Raw genomic sequence first — 26190 nt, forward strand, 5'->3', positions numbered from 1 at the left:
GGTATAACTGGTCCAGAGGGGTACAGAGAGGTACAGCTGGTCCAGAGGGGTACAGAGGGGTAGAGAGGGTAATAGAGGGGTATCGCTGGTCGAGAGGGGTACAGAGAGGTATAACTGGTACAGAGGGGTAGAGAGGGTAATAGAGGGGTATAGCTGGTCCAGAGGGGTACAGAGGGGTAGAGAGGGTAATAGAGGGGTATCGCTGGTCGAGAGGGGTACAGAGAGGTATAACTGGTCCAGAGGGGTACAGAGGGGTAGAGAGGGTAATAGAGGGGTATAACTGGTCCAGAGGGGTACAGAGGGGTAGCTGGTCCAGAGGGGTACAGAGAGGTACAGCTGGTCGAGAGGGGTACAGAGAGGTATAGCTGGTACAGCTGCTAAAGAAGGGTACAGAGGGGTAGAGAGGGTAATAGAGGGGTATAGCTGGTCCAGAGGGGTACAGAGGGGTAGAGAGGGTAATAGAGAGGTATAACTGGTCCAGAGGGGTACAGAGAGGTACAGCTGGTCCAGAGGGGTACAGAGGGGTAGAGAGGGTAATAGAGGGGTATAGCTGGTCCAGAGGGGTACAGAGGGGTAGAGAGGGTAATAGAGGGGTATAGCTGGTCCAGAGGGGTACAGAGAGGTATAACTGGTTCAGAGGGGTACAGAGGGGTAGAGAGGGTAATAGAGGGGCATAGCTGGTCCAGAGGGGTACAGAGAGGTATAACTGGTCCAGAGGGGTACAAAGGGGTAGAGAGGGTAATAGAGGGGTATAGCTGGTCCAGAGGGGTACAGAGAGGTATAACTGGTCCAGAGGGGTACAGAGAGGTACAGCTGGTCCAGAGGGGTACAGAGGGGTAGAGAGGGTAATAGAGGGGTATCGCTGGTCGAGAGGGGTACAGAGAGGTATAACTGGTACAGAGGGGTAGAGAGGGTAATAGAGGGGTATAGCTGGTCCAGAGGGGTACAGAGGGGTAGAGAGGGTAATAGAGGGGTATCGCTGGTCGAGAGGGGTACAGAGAGGTATAACTGGTCCAGAGGGGTACAGAGGGGTAGAGAGGGTAATAGAGGGGTATAACTGGTCCAGAGGGGTACAGAGGGGTAGCTGGTCCAGAGGGGTACAGAGAGGTACAGCTGGTCGAGAGGGGTACAGAGAGGTATAGCTGGTACAGCTGCTAAAGAAGGGTACAGAGGGGTAGAGAGGGTAATAGAAGGGTACAGAGGGGTACAGCTGGTACAGAGGCTGTCTCATTGGCAATATTTTAATCTTTTTCCTTTAGCAAAAAAGTGAAATAAGATAAATATCAACATAAGAATAAAATGCCTCTTATTTTTGCAGGGTTGTAAGTATAATGGTTGTTTGGCTTTTATTCTCCTTTCAGGGTGACTCTGGGCTGAGTGGACTTCCTGGTCGGGATGGGTCAGAGGTCAGTTGGAGCATCTAATGTAACTTACTTACTTACATACTTACATACATATGGGTTTTCTTCTGTCAATGTTTTTCTCATGCAGTGTGTGTTACAGTCGTAACAGTGTTACAGTCGTAACAGTGAGACTCACAGTCTTCCTCCTCCTTCTCAGGGTAGACCCGGCTACAAAGGTGAACAGGTACGACCCCGGGGTTCTGTGGATGATTCCATTTCTGGTTTGATGTTGAGTTCATTACTGAACACCCACTAATGTTCCAACTTCCTTCTGTAGGGTGAGAGAGGAGAATGCGGCACTCCAGGAACTAAAGGAGACAGGGTAAGCATCACCTGTATCCAGTGTACTTGTCCAGGCTTGCTTTAGTGTGCATCTCATTCACAATACAAACAAACTGTGGCTTAACCCTCCCATTATGTTCGGATTTTATGACTGGTTTTAAATTTGGGGTCAAATTGAGCCCAACAGTTGAAATCAACACAAAAATATTGTAATAGAAAGACTTTGTGCGTCTCCTTCGTATTGTCTCCAAAATCACTAGCCTTTTATCCATAAATATGACAAATCTGTGAGGAGCATCTCTCTTTAGAGCCTAAGGAACAGTAAGTGAAATATTGGCACCTGTATGGGAAAGTTTCATCAGAATCACTCACAAAGAAATCTGAGAGAAAAATGTAAATGGTTGTATATTTTCTTACATTTTATACAGTTGCAGAGGATCAAAATATTACTGCACAACACATTTGTATGCCACGTTGGTACAGGACTTAGCATAGCTTTATGTTTATTACATTTTTACTATTTAATAAAATAAAAAAAATAAAAAAATAAAAAAATCATACAGTATCAAGATGAAAAAAGTTTAACAGGTTTTTAAGAGATGTCAAATGCTGAATGGGGTCAAATTGATCCCAAACTTAATAGGAGGGTTAAAGAGCTCTCTAATCAGGCCTGTAACGAACATTGAGTACACTGACCTCAGTATTTGTTTTTTGTATTTGTGTATGTGTGTGGGACGGTGAGATCATGACCTCAGGATTGAAATAATATAAGCAAATCTATGTACGGCCCTGTGTTTAATGGCTTAATGGGTCTTCTGTGACAGGGCCCGGAGGGTCCAGTTGGCATCGCCGGATCCAGAGGTCCACAGGTGAGAACAAACACCTTTGTATGAATGGTAAATTAGCCAGCACAACTATGGGCAACTATGGCTGTCTCTGTATGCTGTGACTCTGCAGTGTATCTGCAGAAGGTTAAACCAGTTAAAAACTGTTCTTTAGTCACTGGTCGTTAAATCACAGTAAGTTTCCGTTCACAGGCTTGCTGCAGCTAAAAACTGGTCGTCTTGATTTCATGAAGCATGAAAACTGTGCGCTGTGTATCGCCACTTGAAAATAAGAACTACCACAAATAATTACATTAATAATGTTTGTAATTAATTCTCTACATGAGTCTGAATGCTCAGAGGCTATGAAGTTCAAAATGTGAACTTCAACCATGAAGCCCAACCATGAAACCGATATGTTTGTTGAACTGCTCACTGGTTTATAAATCATTTTACCCAGGAGTCATGCAGGATCATAATAATTTATTAGTAGTGCCCACTATTTGTGACGTTAATTTTCTGACTGAGTCAGTTTTAAAATGAATCACATCTTGATTTGCATATTTTTGTGTTAAAACATTGTTACAAGATGACTGTAAATCCCTTCCTATCATTGAAAAAGGCTCACCCTCCTTAAATTCGGGTTTCAACATGTGCAGTTACTGGCCCGGCTCATTGGTTGAAAATTGGTTCTAATTGCCACAACCAATGGCGTTTCAACATCAGCGCTTTCACAGAGAAGGGGTAGGTTAAACAGTGTTGTTGTTTGAGCGTGTTTGTAGCTGCAATTCCTCTCTTCACCCTTAGAAGTCCAAAATGACCTATTGAACCGTTGACAATACATTTTCTGAATAAATACAGAGGTGTAGTTGTCTTGACTGATAATGAGATATAATGTACTTGCTCAATGTACTTTACTCCAGCTGTTCCACAAGCTCTAGAAAATCATCTGCTGCCAACTACCATTTGTTTCACAAACCTACAGTAGGATCCAGAATTATTGGCACCCTTGATAAAAATTTAGAAAAAAAGCTGCATATAATAAACAACAAGAATCTACTATATGTTACGTTCAAACATATAAGACAACTATATACTTGTATTTCACTAAATTTACTTTAATGTTTCAATGTTTTTCTTATGCTTTTTCTAATTCTTATGGATGTTTTTTCTTATACTAATTCTTTCAATTATTGGCACCCCTCACAATTATTGCTAATAAAACCAAACAAAGTTAAATTGTCGAATCAATAACATTTAACTTAATTTAGTTCATTGAACTATAGTGTTGTGTCATTGCATCACTTCCTGTTTCAATGGAGTATAAAAATGAGGTTACAAGCCTGAAAAATCCATTTGTGATCCATCAGCATGGGAAAAGCCAAAGAACTGTTAATTCAAAAAGACGGATGGTAATTGACCGTAAAGTCGGGTAAAGAAATACATAATCAGTTAAACACACTACTCAGCACTGTAAAGGCAATGATAAAATATCAAATAAATACATCTGATATAAAATAACATAAATAATACAAATGTAAAACATTTGGAATGGTTGCAAACCTCCCAGGAAGAGGAGACAAGAGCATGCTGTCCCCACGAATGGTGAAGAAGGGGGGAGGTAGGCCATAAAGAACCTGATGATTCTGATTGAAGAATTGGTTGGTTGCACCTTGAGGTCACCAATTCTCAAAAAGAATAAGACGCCACCTCCATACCAACAAAGTCATGGGAAGGTAGCACGAAGACAGCCTTTACTGAGCACAATAAACAAAACTAGGCATCAGGAGTTTGCCAAATGTTATTGGAAATAGACTGGGAGAGAGTGCTATAATAAAATAAGACCAAGACTGAACATTTGGCCATACACTCCATTGACATGTTCATCAACAAAAGAGGAATGCATACAATGAGAAGCACCTCATACCTACTGTCAAATATTGCGGTGGGTCATTGATGTTATGGGGATGTTTTGCTGCATTGGTCCAGGGGCACTATGTAAGATCAATAGCATAATAAATTAAACAAAATACCAGGGAATTTTGACTCTGCTAGGAAGCTGAAACTTGGATGTAAAGTGGATTTTCCAGCAGGACGTCAACATTTCACACGGAAATGATCAGACAATGAGCTTTACATGGAGGAATGGTCAAAAATCATCAAATTATCCTCATCACAAATTATAGGAAAGACTTATGATTGCCATTTTTGCCAGGGGTGGTTCATTAATTTAGTTTATTTTCATAAATTAGAAATAAATAAAGTGCTCCTTTATTTTGAAATGAAATCCACAAACAGGTACAATAGGTGATGAACCTTTACATTCACTGAATCAGAAAACTCACTGACCACAAGTGTTAAAAGTCTGAAGGTGATATGGTGAACTAATAAAGATATATGATGCTTGTGCACCATAATGTTCCTTAGTGTCTCCAAATGTATATAAAATTGCTAAATTGCTGTAAATCACAAAATATTTTCATACATTTAAAAATAAACTGTTCTAACCAATGAAACTCACTTCTGCTTAATTCATAAGGGGGAATTCCTCATCAATATAGAGTCCTATAATAGATATCCAGGGGTCCAAAAACCTATCCAAAACCACTCTGAAAATGAATGCAAAAAAATGTCCCCATATAAACCATATAAAGTACATTTTCCCCTTATGGTGGTTTAAGATTGATATCACATTGGAAGATTGTGTGAAATAAATGTGACACTGTGGTACACGTACATACACATGTAATCATTCATTTTCCCTGCACTAAAGTATGTAATATTTTTTGTGAGGGAATTTAAACGGGGGTGTAAGATGTGGGGTGTATGAATTCCAACAAAGCAAGAAACCATCAGCCAGGACACTTAGCATTGCCCTGGTAAGCTGTGTGCCTATACTAGCCTAGCACTAACAACCATGGCTAACAGTTATCTATTACATCCAGTGCAAACAATCCAGTGATGACAACGTACATAATTGAAATGTTACAAACAGTGATGCGTACGTCTTCCCCATGTTCACAGTATCCTTGAGTTCAGACTTCCTCATCTGCTTCTGATTCACTCCCTAAGTGTGAGCATGAGGAAATCTCCAAGGTTTTTGGTTTCCTACTAATGAGGTGCCTAATGTTTCCTTATCATCACACTACTGCCCCGGCATGCTGGAGCCATGGCCTGCAGGAAAGTGTGGCTGTCTTAAACATGCATTTGCTTTTCTGCAGGGACTGCCTGGACCCCAGGGGGATATTGGCCCCGAGGGCCCCTATGGAAAGAAGGTAAGAGTTCCAAAAAGGACTGCAATAGATGTCCATGTAAACAGCAGAGACAAGACCTCACAGATACTGCCACTGAGCTTGGAATGTTTAGAGCTTAGAAAATTAGTAATTACGATGAATTTCTCTATCTTGTGAGGAAATAGAGGTGTTTCCAGTAAATAAAATGAAAGTATGTTCTGTGCACAGTACAGAGTGGCTGAGTGGGTAATGGGGTTAGCCCGGACTGCAGTCAGGGCCAGGTAGCTGTTAGCAGTGGACTTTACATTCATACTAGTCTGTTAGGTTACAGTGTGCATGGCAGTATGCAGTGTGCATGGCAGGTTACAGTGTGCATGGCAGTATGCAGTGTGCATGCCAGGATACAGTGTGCATGGCAGTATGCAGTGTGCATGGCAGGATACAGTGTGCATGGCATTATGCAGTGTGCATGGCAGGTTACAGTGTGCATGGCAGGAGTGTGTGTAGCAGGACACAGTGTGCATGGCAGGATACAGTGTGCATGGCAGGTTACAGTGTGCATGGCAGGAGTGTGTGTAGCAGGATACAGTGTGCATGGCAATATGCAGTGTGCATGACAGGTTATAGTGTGCATGGCAGTATGCAGTGTGCATGGCAGGTTACAGTGTGCATGGCAGGAGTGTGTGTAGCAGGATACAGTGTGCATGGCAGTATACAGTGTGCATGGCAGGTTACAGTGTGCATGGCAGTATGCAGTGTGCATGGCAGGTTACAGTGTGCATGGCAGTATGCAGTGTGCATGGCAGGTTACAGTGTGCATGGCAGGATACAGTGTGCATGGCAGTATGCAGTGTGCATGGCAGGTTACAGTGTGCATGGCAGGAGTCTGTGTAGCAGGATACAGTGTGCATGGCAGTATGCAGTGTGCATGGCAGGATACAGTGTGCATGGCAGGATACAGTGTGCATGGCAGCATACAGTGTGCATGGTAGTATGCAGTGTTGGCTCTCCTGTAGTACTGTGTACAGCCTGTAGGGTGTGAACTAGTGACTGACTAGTACTGTGTGTGGACTGTTGGGTGTACTGCCACATAGTCACAGCACTGCACTCCTGTATCGCAGTGTGGCCTGTAAGGTGTAAAATAGTCCCTGGCAGCTCTTCTTTACATTACATTATTGGCATTTGGCAGACGCTCTTAGCGACATACAGTTGATTAGACTAAGCAGGAGACAATCCTCCCCTGGAGCAGGGCACAGTTAAGGGCCTTGCTCAAAGGCCCAACGCCTGTGCAGATCTTATTGTGGCTTATTGTGGCTACACCGGGGAGAATCGGTGACCTTGCAGGTCCCAGTCATGTACCTACAGGCCACCCTCCTGTATTACTGTCTGTGTTCAGTAGGGTGTAAAATAGTCACTGGCTCTCCTGTAATACTGTGTGTGGCCTGTAAGATGTAAAATAGTCACAGACTCTTGTCGTACTCTTTGGCCTGTAGGGTATAACAGACACTGCATCTCCTCTATCACAGTGTGGCCTGTCCCTGGCTCTCCTGTAGTACTGCCTGTGTCCAGTAGGGTGTAAAATAGTCCCTGGCTCTCCTGTAGTACTGTCTGTGTCCAGTAGGGTGTAAAATAGTCCCTGGCTCTCCTGTAGTACTGTCTGTGTCCATTAGGGTGTAAAATACCCTGGAAAATCCTTGTGAGACCTGTAGGATGTGAAATAGTGACAGGCTGGCACATAGTTTTTATATCATGTACTTGCTATTTTTTGCTTTTAGGGCTGGTGTTTTCCCTTTTCCTTTTGCCCTTCTGTTACTCGGTAAAGCGTCTTTGTGACAGTCTTCTGTAAAAAGCGCGATACAAATTTAATTTAATTTAACTGAATGGTATTGTGTGGCCTGTAAGGTGTAAAATCATCACTGGAGTACTGTGTTGCCTGCAGGGTGTAACATAGAAACTTGCTGTCCAGTAGTACTGTGTGAGACCTATAGGGTGCGAAATAGCCGCTTGTTGTACTGTGTGAAACCAGTGGCCTTGTCCTGTAGCTTTGTGGCTTGTCAGAAATTGTACAGGAATGTGTGCACTGCACTGAATTAGAAATTGTGAAGACAAAAGAAAAAATTATTCACCACTTCACAGAAACAATACTACTTAAAAGCTTACTCGCATTTGTTTGATGAAAGCAATCTGTGACTGTGTGCATGTGATGAAAGCATTTTGGCTCTGAGTTTTTAGCGGTTTTTCCCTTTGTGTGCATTTTGAGAGAGACCTCACAGCTGTCATAGGACAGAACTAATTGCATGCATGTGCGTCCGAGGATGGAGGAGGAAATGCACGTGTTCTTTAGAGTTGCTCCGAGCGATAAAACTGCAGGTATCACAGGCAGCCAGCTGAATGAACAAGCGAAATGTTGTTTATCTCTCACACAATCTCAGTCACTCCAGAAAAAAGAAATTAAAAGACGTTACCCGTATTTGAAGACTTCCTGTGCCTTTTCTCAAGTCTGGTTACAATTTTCATGATCATATATACAAATGCAAAGCAGGCGGAAATGTCCAATCTGAGCATTTTAAGGACAGCTGGTCTCTGGCATAGAAGACCCTGAACACATGGAGGATAATTACCAGTATGGTTTTAGGGAGTCATACCTCACGGCCGTATTCATGTTCCAGTATTGGGGTTTATTCGGTCAGATTCTGCGGACAGAAATGCCTTGTTGATGAGAGAGGTCAGCGTAGAATGGCCAGACTGGTTCGGGCTCACAGAAAGGCTACGGTAATGCAGATTAACACTCTGCATAATTGCTGTGAGCGGAAAAGTATTTCAGAATGTTGAACCTGAAGGTGGATGGGCTGAGACAGTAGAGGACCACATCAGGTTCTACTTCTCTCCGCCAAGGACACAAAGCTGAGGCTGCAGTGGACACAGGCTCACCAAAACTGGACAGTTGAAGACTGGTCTGATTAATCTTGATTTCTGCTGAGGCAAACAGATGGTAGGGTCGGAATCCATGGACCCAATCCAGGCTGGTGGCGTGGTGTAATGGTGTGGCAAATGTGTTCTTGGCACACTTTGGGCCTGTTAATACCAATCAATCAATGCCACAGCCTATTTGAGTATTGCTGCTGACTATGTACTATCTTCTCATGTCACAAAGCAAAAGTCATCTCAAACTGTTTCAAGAACAATACATTACATTATTGGAATTTGGCAGACACTCTTATCCAGAGCGACGTACAGTTGATTAGACTAAGCAGGAGACAGTCCTCCCCTGGAGCAATGCAGGGTTAAGGGCCTTGCTCAAGGGCCCAACGGCTGTGCAGATCGTATTGTGGCTGCACCAGGAACCACCGACCTTGCGTGTCCCAGTCATTCACCTTAACCACTACGCTACAGGCTGCCTGAGTTCAATGACCATGAGTTCACATGACAATGAGTTCAATGTTCTTTAGTGGCCTTCCTTCCCAGTCACCGGATCTGAATCCATTAGAACACCTTTGGGATGTGATAGAACAGGAAATTTGCAGCATGAATCTGCAGAAATTGTGAGCTGCAATCATGTGAACATAGACCAGAATCTCAAAGGAAGCAAAAGGGAGCAAAGGAAGGCCCTACCCAGTATTAGTAAATCTTAATAAAGTGCTCGGTGAGTGAATATTTACAGGTGTTTCCACTTAATTGTTTATACATAATGTACATACTTCTTGTTAGAATGCTTTCTACGTTACCTGGATCAATACACAGATTGATTGACTTTAATGGTGTCCTGACCTATTTCTGAACCAAATATGGTTTGGGGTTGGGCAGTATTAACCCCAAACCATATTTTGATAAAGTCCCGAAAGTGGAGAATGTAAGCTTTCTAATGATAGCAAAGTTATCTCAACTCCAGATATGTGATATGTAATCAGTCGTGAGTTATGACCGATTATGATAGAGTGGGTCACAAATGTGGCATGGCATTCATCCTGTGATATTCAGCATTTATTTCATAATTCTGTGTCATGCATCAACTTGCAATGCAATAACTCATCAACTTTGAGATGAGTTATTGCATTGCAATATTTGCAATATTTGGTGAGATTATATTTGTGAGCAGAATTTTGATGATGAGGTTTTTGTGCAACCCTTCTTCAGTCCACATGGTATCTGAGACACAGTTCAATGGGTATCCCAGAAACAATGCTACTTCACGCCCAAGGTGTGAATGATGCTCTGGTCTCAGGCCAGGGAAGCAGCAGAACATGGTTCCTCTGGGTGCAGGTAACACACCTGCAGTTGCGCCTGGCTGTCGACTCGAGGGCTGAACTGTGATTAGGGTTGTTGTTTTGTACACAGAAATGCAAAACAGCTTCACAAAGCTGTGATAATGGGGTGATTCTGAAGACTTTCTCTCTCATGCCTACATCCTGCTACTGTGTCGCAACATGCCCGCTTTGGCAAAATCTCCCTTTTATCTCTACACTGCTGCGGTATTCACGACTGTGTTTGTTTCTGCAGGGGGAGCGTGGGCCTCCTGGTCCTGCAGGAATGACAGGAGAAACGGGCGTCGGCCTCCCGGGACCCAAGGTAAGGAAGGCCCCTGATGCCTGGAACACTCCCTGTGTGGAGCTTTCAGCTTCCCCAGCTTTGCCTCACTGTGTGCCTTTTGTCCGCAGGGTGATATGGGTTTCCAGGGCCGACCAGGCCCCCATGGTCCCCCGGGGATAGGAGAGCCAGGTCAGGCTGTAAGTGGACAGCTCCACAGGCCTGCACTGACAGGACAGCATCCACCTCAGAGTCTCTGAGCTGTGGCTCCTCCAGACTCACACGCACACAGTCACAGAAACATCCCGTCTCACAGCTCCAGAGCAGCCCAAAAACGCTGCTGCCTCATCATTAGAGCTGACCGGTCCTGACAGTCCTACTGTCACTATACACTGTACTATACACTCTAATGTATTTAGAGCTGAATCTGTATTTAGAACTGAATCTGTATTTAGAGCTGAATCTGCACTTAGAGCTGAATCTGTATTTAGAGTTGAATCTGTATTCAGGGTCTGAATCTGTATTTAGAGCTGAATCTGTATTTAGGACTGAATCTGTATTTAGAGCTTAAGCTACATTTAGGATTGAAGCAAGATTTAGATCTAAAGCTCAGAAGCTCTATTTAGGGCTGAAGCCATTGCACTACAGTAAAAAGGCTCTTTTTTCCAGGGACCTCAAGGGCCACAGGGGGTTCCAGGAGAGAAGGGGCCCCAAGGAGAAGGATTTCCTGGACCAAAAGTAAGAAAATATGTGTTTTTTATTGTTTTTTTTACATTACTAGTCATCCCATTGTTCTGTGGCATCTGCATATTTAAAAAAGTCTACAGATGTCTACAGAGTGGCTATTGTGGCTAGTTTTAAAGAAGTCTATGCATAATCATGCATTAATACTCCAGTAAAGGTTACATGCTGCATTTGAGCAGAAAAAAAAACATTTGCAACATTGCAATCCCAAGAGCCTTGCAAACAGTCCAAGCAGACCAACAATGTCCAAACAGTCCAACAATGTCTGTTTGACAAACGATTACTGCCCAAGTTCCTTCTGCAGAGATTCCGCCTGGCAGCGGTCCAGACGATTGCCAGGGAAATGCACTGGATCTGCTCAGAGCTTTCGAGCATGAAACAACTGTGCCAAGAGCCACTGGGCAGAAGGTGGAGGAGAAAATAAATCCTGATGCTGTCCAAGCGCATTCTTACAGTCACACGTGCAGAGCTTCTGTGGATTCCAAGCCCCCTACTGTGGCAGCAATCCCACCATTCAGAATCACACCCAAAACAGTACCTTACTGTCATTTGACACAAAATAATCTTAAAATGAACCTCATACCTAGTGTCAAATATGGTGGCTATTCTCTATTGTTTTGGAGCCGTTTTTGCATAGCATCTGGAGTGCTTTTTAAGATAGATGGTATCTATCTTAAAACCACCAGAATGTACGAAGATCTTTTGACAAAAGAACCTTGTTCAGCTTCAATTGTGGACTACTCGCCTTCCAGGCATAACAATGCTCCTGAAAATTAAAGCAGATCGGCAGCACAGCTTAAGAGCCGGCAGACCTAAACCCTGTGGTAATGTTGCCCCAGGACCTGAAGGAACACGTTCATGTGAGGAAGTCCTCAAAATGTCACCAAGCTGAAGCTGTTCTGGGTGGAAATTCATCAAAGATGATGTCAGGGATCGATTGATTATACAGTACTGCGCAGAAGTCTTAGGCATCCTAGACTTTATTATATATATGTTTCTTTTTGTGTGTGTTTGTATAAAAGAACACATTTGAGATTTCCAAACATTCATTTTCCAAAAGATTTCATTTTACAGAGACATTTTTGTATTTAATTGAAAAACGGAACATATTTCTGTAAGAAATTGACTACTTTTTACATAAAAACTTGATCAAGGCTGTCTGAGATGAGAAGCAAGGAGCCAACCAAAGTCTGCAGACGAACTGTGCCAAGTTCTCCAACATGCTTGGAACAACCTTCCTGCTGATCCAAGCAAACTGAATCAAATCAATATTTTTTGTGACCACCCTTCTGCGTTAAAACTGCATCACATCTCTGAGATAGCCAACGCTGTTCTGCAGTTCTGTGCCAAGTTCTCCAACATGCTTGGATCAGCAGGGAGGTTGTTCCAAGCATGTTGGAGAACTTGGCACAGAACTGCAGAACTCTCAGCGATGTGATGCTGTTTTAACGCAGAAGGATGGTCACAAAGAATATTGATTTGATTCAGTTTTTAGCTATTCTGCCAAATTTCTAAAATGTAAAATGTATAGTACGTTTATTTAGGACCTTTCATTGAATTATTTTTGAGAATCTTATCTATACAGAATGTTATACAGGTGCCTAAGACTTTTGCACAATACTGTAAATTGGATATTTAGTTGTTAAACTTAAGGAGGTTTAAATCTTTACTGCACATAGTTCCTTACAGAAGGATATTTATAGTCAGAACATGGGGATCCACCCTGGCTCTGCCAGTGGCTGAGGGCATGGGGATCCACCCTGGCTCTGTCCCTGCCAGTGCCTGAGGGCATGGGGATCCACCCTGGCTCTGCCAGTGCCTGAGGGCATGGGGATCCACCCTGGCTCTGCCAGTGCCTGAGGGCATCGGGATCCACCCTGGCTCTGTCCCTGCCAGTGCCTGAGGGCATCGGGATCCACCCTGGCTCTGTCCCTGCCAGTGGCTGAGGGCATGGGGATGCACCATGGCTCTGCCAGTGCCAGTGGCCATCCACCTCGCCTCTATCGGAGGGCATAAGCTGGTCAGGTGGCCATTTTCAGTTGAGTTGGGTGGGCCTCTGCAGGCAGGGAGCCATGTCTATGGCAGGAGAGGCAGCCGTCCTGTTGTTTCATCAGCAGCATACAGGTTAAAGCTGTTTAGCTGAATGCCTCTTCAGCACTTTCAGCCACTCAGCCAGCTCCACCATATCATCATAATGAGGAGAAGTCAATTCTAAGCACACTTTACCAGAGAAACTGGTCTGAAATATTATTCTGCCAAAGGATGCGCTGTGGATGTAACCTCAGACGACCTCTTAGGGGATGATGGAAAAGGTATCATACTGTGCATCTGCATGAAGGGACACCTGGATAACATTTTCTTGTGTGCTCTTTCTGTACTTCCAGTATTCTTTTAATAGTCATTTTTATAATATGTAACATTTTAATCTCCTCTAATTGTTAATATGCCTGAGACTATGACATCCAGGATGTTTTCAATTTTACATTTCATTTTTCAATTATTATGGATTATGGATAGCAATTATGGTTTTTATCCATTCATGAGAAAGCTGATTATTTATTTTCGTTCTTCATAATACTGGGAATTCAAAGAGAACAAAAACCACTTTAAAAACAGAGTATCTACTTGTCAGCTGTTACACAGTTGCATCGGTTTCTCCTATCCATCCTTAGTAAAATGATGTGCTTGATGCAGAATAGTTCTTAACTGAGCTCAATGCTGTATTGTGACTCCCAGAATTGGTTGCTACAGTAACTAAAGCTGGTGTGTGGGAACAATGAATGGAATGAATTTAAAAGCAATTCAACTGTGTAACTGCTACTGCCATCGTAGCGATTCCTGATGGAGCAGCATCATCAAGTTTCAGCATGCTTTCTGTAGTTATATCATCTTTTTTTCCCAGAGAAAACACCAAAAGACCAAAACTCCTCCAACAATGAATTAGCTCATCAGTAATTATACAGTATACAATTTTGCTTCTCATCCTGGTTACTGTTCATTCCGCATACAAGCACAGGTATGTACTGCAATTTAGTAGCACAAAGCCCTCTTCTTTGACATTCAGATTGAATTCTCCTAAATACCTGTCTCAGTGAAATGACAGGGGTAAAACATGGTGTGGAAAAAATTCAGCCTTAAGCCTAAAGCGGAGCAACAATGATTTCATCCAGCTCAACTTAAACATGCAATAACATACTTTTCATATCTGGTGAGAACTGAAGTTGCCTGATGCTAACTGAAGCACACACTGAAAGACCTTTACAGGAGGGCATGTAGGGCCTGGGGCAAGCATTGGCACTTTCTGCATGGTGAGCTACACCCATTTATCTCTACACCTCCCTCCCTGAATAAACAGATAAAAAAAATACAAGCAGAGTGCAGACCATCTGCAATTTTGTTAAATCAACAGACCACTTCATTTCAAGTCAGAACATGAGCACAGATTAAACTTGCACAACTTTGTGCAGCCTGGCTGTTGGCTTACACAATGGCTACAGTGGAGCCATTGTCATTAATTAAAATGGATTATTTTCCTGTGTCCAATGGCTGATGCCGATGGCTGCAGTGGAGCTGAGCCGATGGTGTGTGTGTGCAGTGTAAAACACACGATGGTGTGTGTGCAGTGTAAAACACACAATGGTGTGTGTGCAGTGTAAAACACACTGATTCTGTGTGTACAGTGTAAAACACACAATGCTGTGTGTACAGTGTAAAACACACGATGCTGTGTGTGCACTGTAAAACACAGAATGGTGTGTGTGTGCAGTGTAAAACACACAATGGTGTGTGTGCAGTGTAAAACACAATGGTGTGTGTGCAGTGTAAAACACACGATGGTGTGTGTGCAGTGTAAAACACTTGGATGCTGTGTGTGCAGTGTAAAACACACTGATGCTGTGTGTGCAGTGTAAAACACACAATGGTGTGTGTGCAGTGTAAAACATACAATGGTGTGTGTGCAGTGTAAAACACACGGATGCTGGGTGTGCAGTGTAAAACACACTGATGCTGTGTGTGCAGTGTAAAACACACAATGGTGTGTGTGCAGTATAAAACACACAATGGTGTGTGTGCAGTGTAAAACACACAATGCTGTGTGTGCAGTGTAAAACACACAATGGTGTGTGTGCAGTATAAAACACACAATGGTGTGTGTGCAGTATAAAACACACAATGGTGTGTGTGCAGTGTAAAACACTTGGATGCTGTGTGTGCAGTGTAAAACACACTGATGCTGTGTGTGCAGTGTAAAACACACGATGGTGTGTGTGCAGTGTAAAACATACAATGGTGTGTGTGCAGTGTAAAACACACGGATGCTGGGTGTGCAGTGTAAAACACACTGATGCTGTGTGTGCAGTGTAAAACACACAATGGTGTGTGTGCAGTATAAAACACAATGGTGTGTGTGCAGTGTAAAACACACAATGCTGTGTGTGCAGTGTAAAACACACAATGGTGTGTGTGCAGTATAAAACACACAATGGTGTGTGTGCAGTATAAAACACACAATGCTGTGTGTGCAGTGTAAAACACTCTTCTCTTCTCCACAGGGAGATCGTGGGCTCGACGGCCCGAGGGGGAGCAGAGGTAGCCCTGGAGTGGGCATTAAAGGTGATAAGGTAGGTTGTAAATACATCCGCTAATCAAAGGCCTTCCCAGTTCCCTAAACATGTGGCATCCATGCCAGCCAGACGGGGGGAGGGGGGCCGGTAAGTACCCAAGCAGTAGGGGGGGTTAAGAATGTGTGTTTGGCTTCAGGCCTAAACACAGGAATGTGCAAATAAAGCATGGAGACACTTTAAGATCTAACAGCGGTTATTCTGCCAATAACGGTGGAGTATTCTCTACATTACTCTGTGTCACTGAATAACAACAGGCCCCATGGTCATCTTTTTTACATGCAAATGGACATAATACAAAACAGCCTATAATGAAAGTAAATGCAGATGCAAAACAAACATGTAAAAGCATGAAATCAGAATGCATGATTCTTTTGTACAGTGTGAATCTTTGTTTATCAAATGTCCCATTTCAATCATGATTCAAAGTTGGAAACCTGATTGAGGAATCATTTTTGCTTGCGTAAAATTATTAGAGCAAATTTAAACTGATGGACACCGATACCCTTTTCTATAATACCAGCTGATCAGTGTGAAACTAATTGGAATTTTGTTACAGGCCACATGGACCCTTCTAGTCCAAATTCCTCAGCTGTGAGGTGTGTGTCTGTGGATTAGGCCTCAGCTGTGTGTCTGTAGATTCAGCCTCAGCTGTGCTGTCTAGATTCAGCCTCAGCTGTGCTGTCTGTAGATTCAGCCTCAGCAGTGTGTGTCAGTAGATGCTGCCTCAGATGTGTGTCTGTAGATTCAGCCTCAGATGTGTCTGTAGATTCAGCCACAGCTGTGTGTCTGTAGATTCAGCCTTAGATGTGTGTGTCTGTAGATTCAGCCTCAGCTGTGTGTGTCTGTAGATTCTGCCTCAGCTGTGCTGTCTGTAGATGCTGCCTGAGGTCGGTAGTCTGGTCAATTTCACTACTACTATTCACTATAAATTTAAGGGAACTACATACGTATGTTGTTACCCTTGGCCCACATTCACTCTGTGCCCAGTCACTCTGTGACAGATACCTGTCTCTTCAAGAGAAGTACATATAAGGGCCTAGACCTGTGTGATCTTTTCTTCTGCTTTTCTTTCCTTTGCAATGTTAAAAGTTAAAAGTTAAAAGTTAAATGTTTGGTAACAGAATAGTGAACATGTATTCTTTCTCTTGGGTTGCTGATGGCCTGCGTGCTAAATTGTGGTGACACTGGACAACAAGAAAGTTATGATTCATTTGGGTATGATCAAACAATCTCTGCCTTTGTTGCTCTGTGTTAGTGAAGACACACAAGAGAGTCACAACCTTGGAGCTGATTAGCTAATTTAACGTGTTAATGAGTCAGCCTGGCGGATGTCTGAGTGCACTCGCCCACACAGAAACATTCATACACACATGGCTGAACCCCCCCCCCCAACTCCGTCTCTCTTTTCCTAACTCTAGGCAAGTTCCCTGTGGCTCAATAGTGCAACAGTCCAATACATATTCTGCAACTATTCAGTTTGTATATGTATATATATATTTATACACAAAAATAAATGAATAAATACATAAATACAAATTAATATAAATGATATAAATGGATACTTTTACACAGTGTTTAACTGAAAATTATGAGTATATAGTATTTCTATTACAAGATTAATCGAGAACTACTTATAAGTATGCAGAAGTATGAAGGCTAATCTTCTACCCATGTTAAATACAGGCGTTCACAGGCTAATCTTATGTCCATGTTAAATACAGACGTTCACAGGCTAATTTTATGTGCATGTTAAATACAGACGTTCACAGGCTAATTTTATGTGCATGTTAAATACAGACGTTCACAGGCTAATCTTATGTCCATGTTAAATACAGATGTTCACAGGCTAATCTTATGTCCATGTTAAATACAGATGTTCAAAGGCTAATTTTATGTGCATGTTAAATACAGGCGTTCACAGGCTAATCTTATGTCCATGTTAAATCCATAAATAAATCTTACGGAACTGGTTGTGATGTATTAAAATGGAGGGAATGTGGAAAACATGCAAGGGCACATGCACATGCACAAGATATTGTGCTCATGAATTGATACATTGAACTACAGAATAAAAACATAAACATAATCCAATGAAAGCGTGCAGGCAATAAACAGGACATGAAGCTGTTTGTTTGCTCTGATGTGGCCTGCAGGGGGAACTCGGGCCCGTCGGGTTCCCAGGACCACTTGGCCTGCCCGGAGCGGGCATCACAGGGGAGAAGGTAAGTGGATCGGGACCACTGCCATGTTATATCAATCACGGCTATAGCAGTCACACGCATACTAACCTGTAGAGTTTCACAGAGATCTCTGTGCACACCATACAGATGTATAAATGGGGTCTAAGTACACACCTTATGGACTGATATATGGTAAATGTTAAATGGCTAGCATGTATATAGCGCCTTTATCCAATGCGCTGTGCAATTGATTCTTCTCATTCACCCATTCATACACACAGGCAATTGGCTGCCATACAAAGCACGAAGCAGCTCGTCAGGAGCATTTGGGGGTTAGGTATCTTGCTCAGGGACACTTCGACACACCCAGGGGGCGGAATCGACCCAGCACCTCTCCAACTGCCAGACAACTGCTCTTACCGCCTGACCAATGAGACAACTGCTCTTACCGCCTGAGCCATGTCGCCATATACATGGGGACTGAGAATGGCTCCAGTGTTGGCATTTTGTTTGTTTTCATTGCAGGGCGTAGAGGGGCCTCGGGGGCCACCAGGGAGTCGGGGGCCACCAGGAGAGGGCTTCCCAGGACCAAAGGTGTGCATCACTCTCCTCTCTATCACTCAGCTGGCACTGAGAGAATTGTCATTCACTGACAGCTACACTGATATCACACTCTCAAACTGTCATTCACTTCCAGCTACACAGATATCACACTCTCAAACTGTCATTCACTGACAGCTACACAGATATCACACTCTCAAACTGTCATTCAATCTCATCTACAGTGAGAGAACATCACCCTCTCAAGCTGTCATTCACTGACAGCTACACAGATATCACGCTCTCAAACTGTCATTCACTTACAGCTACACTGATATCACACTCTCAAACTGTCATTCACTCAAAGCTACACTGATATCACACTCTCAAACTGTCATTCACTGACAGCTACACAGATATCACACTCTCCAACTGTCATTCACTGACAGCTACACAGATATCACACTCTCATACTGTCATTCACTGACAGCTACACAGATATCACACTCTCAAACTGTCATTCACTTACAACTACACTTATATCACACTCTCAAACTGTCATTCACTGACAGCTACACAGATATCACACTCTCAAACTGTCATTCACTCTCATCTACAGTGAGAATATTACCCTCTCAAGCTGTCATTCACTGACAGCTACACAGATATCATGCTCTCAAACTGTCATTCACTCAAAGCTACACTGATATCACACTCTCAAACTGTCATTCACTGACAGCTACACAGATATCACACTCTCCAACTGTCATTCACTGACAGCTACACAGATATCACACTCTCAAACTGTCATTCACTTACAACTACACTTATATCACACTCTCAAACTGTCATTCACTGACAGCCACACAGATATCACACTCTCAAACTGTCATTCACTCTCATCTACAGTGAGAATATTACCCTCTCAAGCTGTCATTCACTGACAGCTACAGAGATATCACGCTCTCAAACTGTCATTCACTTACAGCGACACAGATATCACGCTCTCAAACTGTCATTCACCGACAGCTACACAGATATCACGCTCTCAAACTGTCATTCACTTACAGCTACACTGATATCACACTCTCAAACTGTCATTCACTGACAGCTACACAGATATCACGCTCTCAAACTGTCATTCACTCAAAGCTACACTGATATCACACTCTCAAACTGTCATTCACTTCCAGCTACACAGATATCACACTCTCAAACTGTCATTCACTGACAGCTACACAGATATCACACTCTCAAACTGTCATTCAATCTCATCTACAGTGAGAGAACATCACCCTCTCAAGCTGTCATTCACTGACAGCTACACAGATATCACGCTCTCAAACTGTCATTCACTTACAGCTACACTGATATCACACTCTCAAACTGTCATTCACTCAAAGGTACACTGATATCACACTCTCAAACTGTCATTCACTTACAGCTACACTGATATCACACTCTCAAACTGTCATTCACTGACAGCTACACAGATATCACACTCTCCAACTGTCATTCACTGACAGCTACACAGATATCACACTCTCAAACTGTCATTCACTTACAACTACACTTATATCACACTCTCAAACTGTCATTCACTGACAGCTACACAGATATCACACTCTCAAACTGTCATTCACTTACAGCTACACTGATATCACACTCTCAAACTGTCATTCACTGACAGCTACACAGATATCACACTCTCAAACTGTCATTCACTGACAGCTACACACATATCACACTCTCAAACTGTCATTCACTGACAGCTACACAGATATCACACTCTCAAACTGTCATTCACTGACAGGTACACAGATATCACACTCTCAAACTGTCATTCACTCTCATCTCCAGTGAGAGAACATCACCCTCTCAAGCTGTCATTCACTGACAGCTACACAGATATCACGCTCTCAAACTGTCATTCACTGACAGCTACACAGATATCACGCTCTCAAACTGTCATTCACTGACAGCTACACAGATATCACGCTCTCAAACTGTCATTCACTGAGAGCAACACAGATATCACGCTCTCAAACTGTCATTCACTTACAGCTACACTGATATCACACTCTCAAACTGTCATTCACTGACAGCTACACCCGTATCACACTCTCAAACTGTCATTCACTGACAGCTACACAGATATCACACTCTCAAACTGTCATTCACTGACTGGTACACAGATATCACACTCTCAAACTGTCATTCAATCTCATCTACAGTGAGAGAACATCACCCTCTCAAGCTGTCATTCACTGACAGCTACACAGATATCACGCTCTCAAACTGTCATTCACTGACAGCTACACAGATATCACGGTCTCAAACTGTCATTCACTGAGAGCAACACAGATATCACGCTCTCAAACTGTCATTCACTTACAGCTACACAGATATCACGGTCTCAAACTGTCATTCACTGACAGCTACACAGATATCACACTCTCAAACTGTCATTCAATCTCATCTACAGTGAGAGAACATCACCCTCTCAAGCTGTCATTCACTGACAGCTACACAGATATCACGCTCTCAAACTGTCATTCACTGACAGCTACACAGATATCACGCTCTCAAACTGTCATTCACTGACAGCTACACAGATATCACGGTCTCAAACTGTCATTCACTGAGAGCAACACAGATATCACGCTCTCAAACTGTCATTCACTTACAGCTACACAGATATCACGGTCTCAAACTGTCATTCACTGACAGCTACACAGACATCACACTCTCAAACTGTGATTCAATCTCATCTACAGTGAGAGAACATCACCCTCTCAAGCTGTCATTCACTGACAGCTACACTGATATCACACTCTCAAACTGTCATTCACTCAAAGCTACACAGATATCACACTCTCAAACTGTCATTCACTCTCATCTCCAGTGAGAGAACATCACCCTCTCAAGCTGTCATTCACTGACAGCTACACAGATATCACGCTCTCAAACTGTCATTCACTGACAGCTACAGAGATATCACGCTCTCAAACTGTCATTCACTTACAGCGACACAGATATCACGCTCTCAAACTGTCATTCACCGACAGCAACACAGATATCACGCTCTCAAACTGTCATTCACTTACAGCTACACTGATATCACACTCTCAAACTGTCATTCACTGACAGCTACACAGATATCACGTTCTCAAACTGTCATTCACTCAAAGCTACACTGATATCACACTCTCAAACTGTCATTCACTTCCAGCTACACAGATATCACACTCTCAAACTGTCATTCACTGACAGCTACACAGATATCACACTCTCAAACTGTCATTCAATCTCATCTACAGTGAGAGAACATCACCCTCTCAAGCTGTCATTCACTGACAGCTACACAGATATTACGCTCTCAAACTGTCATTCACTTACAGCTACACTGATATCACACTCTCAAACTGTCATTCACTCAAAGCTACACTGATATCACACTCTCAAACTGTCATTCACTTACAGCTACACTGATATCACACTCTCAAACTGTCATTCACTGACAGCTACACAGATATCACACTCTCCAACTGTCATTCACTGACAGCTACACAGATATCACACTCTCAAACTGTCATTCACTTACAACTACACTTATATCACACTCTCAAACTGTCATTCACTCAAAGCTACACTGATATCACACTCTCAAACTGTCATTCACTTCCAGCTACACAGATATCACACTCTCAAACTGTCATTCACTGACAGCTACACAGATATCACACTCTCAAACTGTCATTCAATCTCATCTACAGTGAGAGAACATCACCCTCTCAAGCTGTCATTCACTGACAGCTACACAGATATCACGCTCTCAAACTGTCATTTACTTACAGCTACACTGATATCACACTCTCAAACTGTCATTCACTCAAAGCTACACTGATATCACACTCTCAAACTGTCATTCACTTACAGCTACACTGATATCACACTCTCAAACTGTCATTCACTGACAGCTACACAGATATCACACTCTCCAACTGTCATTCACTGACAGCTACACAGATATCACACTCTCAAACTGTCATTCACTTACAACTACACTTATATCACACTCTCAAACTGTCATTCACTGACAGCTACACAGATATCACACTCTCAAACTGTCATTCACTTACAGCTACACTGATATCACACTCTCAAACTGTCATTCACTGACAGCTACACAGATATCACACTCTCAAACTGTCATTCACTGACAGCTACACACATATCACACTCTCAAACTGACATTCACTGACAGCTACACAGATATCACACTCTCAAACTGTCATTCACTGACAGGTACACAGATATCACACTCTCAAACTGTCATTCACTCTCATCTCCAGTGAGAGAACATCACCCTCTCAAGCTGTCATTCACTGACAGCTACACAGATATCACGCTCTCAAACTGTCATTCACTGACAGCTACACAGATATCACGCTCTCAAACTGTCATTCACTGACAGCTACACAGATATCACGCTCTCAAACTGTCATTCACTGAGAGCAACACAGATATCACGCTCTCAAACTGTCATTCACTTACAGCTACACTGATATCACACTCTCAAACTGTCATTCACTGACAACTACACCCGTATCACACTCTCAAACTGTCATTCACTGACAGCTACACAGATATCACACTCTCAAACTGTCATTCACTGACTGGTACACAGATATCACACTCTCAAACTGTCATTCAATCTCATCTACAGTGAGAGAACATCACCCTCTCAAGCTGTCATTCACTGACAGCTACACAGATATCACGCTCTCAAACTGTCATTCACTGACAGCTACACAGATATCACGGTCTCAAACTGTCATTCACTGAGAGCAACACAGATATCACGCTCTCAAACTGTCATTCACTTACAGCTACACAGATATCACGGTCTCAAACTGTCATTCACTGACAGCTACACAGATATCACACTCTCAAACTGTCATTCAATCTCATCTACAGTGAGAGAACATCACCCTCTCAAGCTGTCATTCACTGACAGCTACACAGATATCACGCTCTCAAACTGTCATTCACTGACAGCTACACAGATATCACGCTCTCAAACTGTCATTCACTGACAGCTACACAGATATCACGGTCTCAAACTGTCATTCACTGAGAGCAACACAGATATCACGCTCTCAAACTGTCATTCACTTACAGCTACACAGATATCACGGTCTCAAACTGTCATTCACTGACAGCTACACAGACATCACACTCTCAAACTGTGATTCAATCTCATCTACAGTGAGAGAACATCACCCTCTCAAGCTGTCATTCACTGACAGCTACACTGATATCACACTCTCAAACTGTCATTCACTCAAAGCTACACAGATATCACACTCTCAAACTGTCATTCACTCTCATCTCCAGTGAGAGAACATCACCCTCTCAAGCTGTCATTCACTGACAGCTACACAGATATCACGCTCTCAAACTGTCATTCACTGACAGCTACAGAGATATCACGCTCTCAAACTGTCATTCACTTACAGCGACACAGATATCACGCTCTCAAACTGTCATTCACCGACAGCAACACAGATATCACGCTCTCAAACTGTCATTCACTTACAGCTACACTGATATCACACTCTCAAACTGTCATTCACTGACAGCTACACAGATATCACGCTCTCAAACTGTCATTCACTCAAAGCTACACTGATATCACACTCTCAAACTGTCATTCACTTCCAGCTACACAGATATCACACTCTCAAACTGTCATTCACTGACAGCTACACAGATATCACACTCTCAAACTGTCATTCAATCTCATCTACAGTGAGAGAACATCACCCTCTCAAGCTGTCATTCACTGACAGCTACACAGATATCACGCTCTCAAACTGTCATTCACTTACAGCTACACTGATATCACACTCTCAAACTGTCATTCACTCAAAGCTACACTGATATCACACTCTCAAACTGTCATTCACTTACAGCTACACTGATATCACACTCTCAAACTGTCATTCACTGACAGCTACACAGATATCACACTCTCCAACTGTCATTCACTGACAGCTACATAGATATCACACTCTCAAACTGTCATTCACTTACAACTACACTTATATCACACTCTCAAACTGTCATTCACTGACAGCTACACAGATATCACACTCTCAAACTGTCATTCACTTACAGCTACACTGATATCACACTCTCAAACTGTCATTCACTGACAGCTACACAGATATCACACTCTCAAACTGTCATTCACTGACAGCTACACACATATCACACTCTCAAACTGTCATTCACTGACAGCTACACCCATATCACACTCTCAAACTGTCAATCACTGACAGGTACACAGATATCACACTCTCAAACTGTCATTCACTCTCATCTCCAGTGAGAGAACATCACCCTCTCAAGCTGTCATTCACTGACAGCTACACAGATATCACGCTCTCAAACTGTCATTCACTGACAGCTACACAGATATCACGCTCTCAAACTGTCATTCACAGACAGCTACACAGATATCACGCTCTCAAACTGTCATTCACTGAGAGCAACACAGATATCACGCTCTCAAACTGTCATTCACTTACAGCTACACTGATATCACACTCTCAAACTGTCATTCACTGACAGCTACACCCGTATCACACTCTCAAACTGTCATTCACTGACAGCTACACAGATATCACACTCTCAAACTGTCATTCACTGACAGGTACACAGATATCACACTCTCAAACTGTCATTCAATCTCATCTACAGTGAGAGAACATCACCCTCTCAAGCTGTCATTCACTGACAGCTACACAGATATCACGCTCTCAAACTGTCATTCACTGACAGCTACACAGATATCACGGTCTCAAACTGTCATTCACTGAGAGCAACACAGATATCACGCTCTCAAACTGTCATTCACTTACAGCTACACAGATATCACGGTCTCAAACTGTCATTCACTGACAGCTACACAGATATCACACTCTCAAACTGTCATTCAATCTCATCTACAGTGAGAGAACATCACCCTCTCAAGCTGTCATTCACTGACAGCTACACAGATATCACGCTCTCAAACTGTCATTCACTGACAGCTACACAGATATCACGCTCTCAAACTGTCATTCACTGACAGCTACACAGATATCACGGTCTCAAACTGTCATTCACTGAGAGCAACACAGATATCACGCTCTCAAACTGTCATTCACTTACAGCTACACAGATATCACGGTCTCAAACTGTCATTCACTGACAGCTACACAGATATCACACTCTCAAACTGTGATTCAATCTCATCTACAGTGAGAGAACATCACCCTCTCAAGCTGTCATTCACTGACAGCTACACTGATATCACACTCTCAAACTGTCATTCACTCAAAGCTACACAGATATCACACTCTCAAACTGTCATTCACTCTCATCTCCAGTGAGAGAACATCACCCTCTCAAGCTGTCATTCACTGACAGCTACACAGATATCACGCTCTCAAACTGTCATTCACTGACAGCTACACAGATATCACGCTCTCAAACTGTCATTCACTGACAGCTACACAGATATCACGCTCTCAAACTGTCATTCACTGAGAGCAACACAGATATCACGCTCTCAAACTGTCATTCACTTACAGCTACACTGATATCACACTCTCAAACTGTCATTCACTGACAGCAACACGCGTATCACACTCTCAAACTGTCATTCACTGACAGCTACACAGATATCACACTCTCAAACTGTCATTCACTCAAAGCTACACTGATATCACACTCTCAAACTGTCATTCACTTACAGCTACACTGATATCACACTCTCAAACTGT

The 26190-nt window shown here is 42.9% G+C and overlaps 1 protein-coding gene across 3 annotated transcripts in view; it reads left to right on the forward strand.

Moving 5' to 3' along the window:
- Positions 1 to 26190, forward strand: part of col28a2a (collagen, type XXVIII, alpha 2a) — a 95317-nt gene that overhangs the window by 14727 nt on the left and 54400 nt on the right. For all 3 annotated transcript variants that reach the window (XM_061226215.1, XM_061226216.1, XM_061226217.1), the window contains 11 exons: positions 1362 to 1406; positions 1561 to 1587; positions 1681 to 1725; positions 2510 to 2554; positions 5731 to 5784; positions 10240 to 10308; positions 10398 to 10466; positions 10936 to 11004; positions 15564 to 15632; positions 17789 to 17857; positions 18341 to 18409. In XM_061226215.1, coding sequence (XP_061082199.1) covers positions 1362 to 1406; positions 1561 to 1587; positions 1681 to 1725; positions 2510 to 2554; positions 5731 to 5784; positions 10240 to 10308; positions 10398 to 10466; positions 10936 to 11004; positions 15564 to 15632; positions 17789 to 17857; positions 18341 to 18409 — 630 coding nt within the window. The remainder of the gene's footprint in view (positions 1 to 1361; positions 1407 to 1560; positions 1588 to 1680; positions 1726 to 2509; positions 2555 to 5730; positions 5785 to 10239; positions 10309 to 10397; positions 10467 to 10935; positions 11005 to 15563; positions 15633 to 17788; positions 17858 to 18340; positions 18410 to 26190) is intronic.

Source organism: Conger conger, chromosome 17, assembly GCF_963514075.1.
Source record: "Conger conger chromosome 17, fConCon1.1, whole genome shotgun sequence".
Classification (NCBI taxonomy): Eukaryota; Metazoa; Chordata; class Actinopteri; order Anguilliformes; family Congridae; genus Conger; species Conger conger.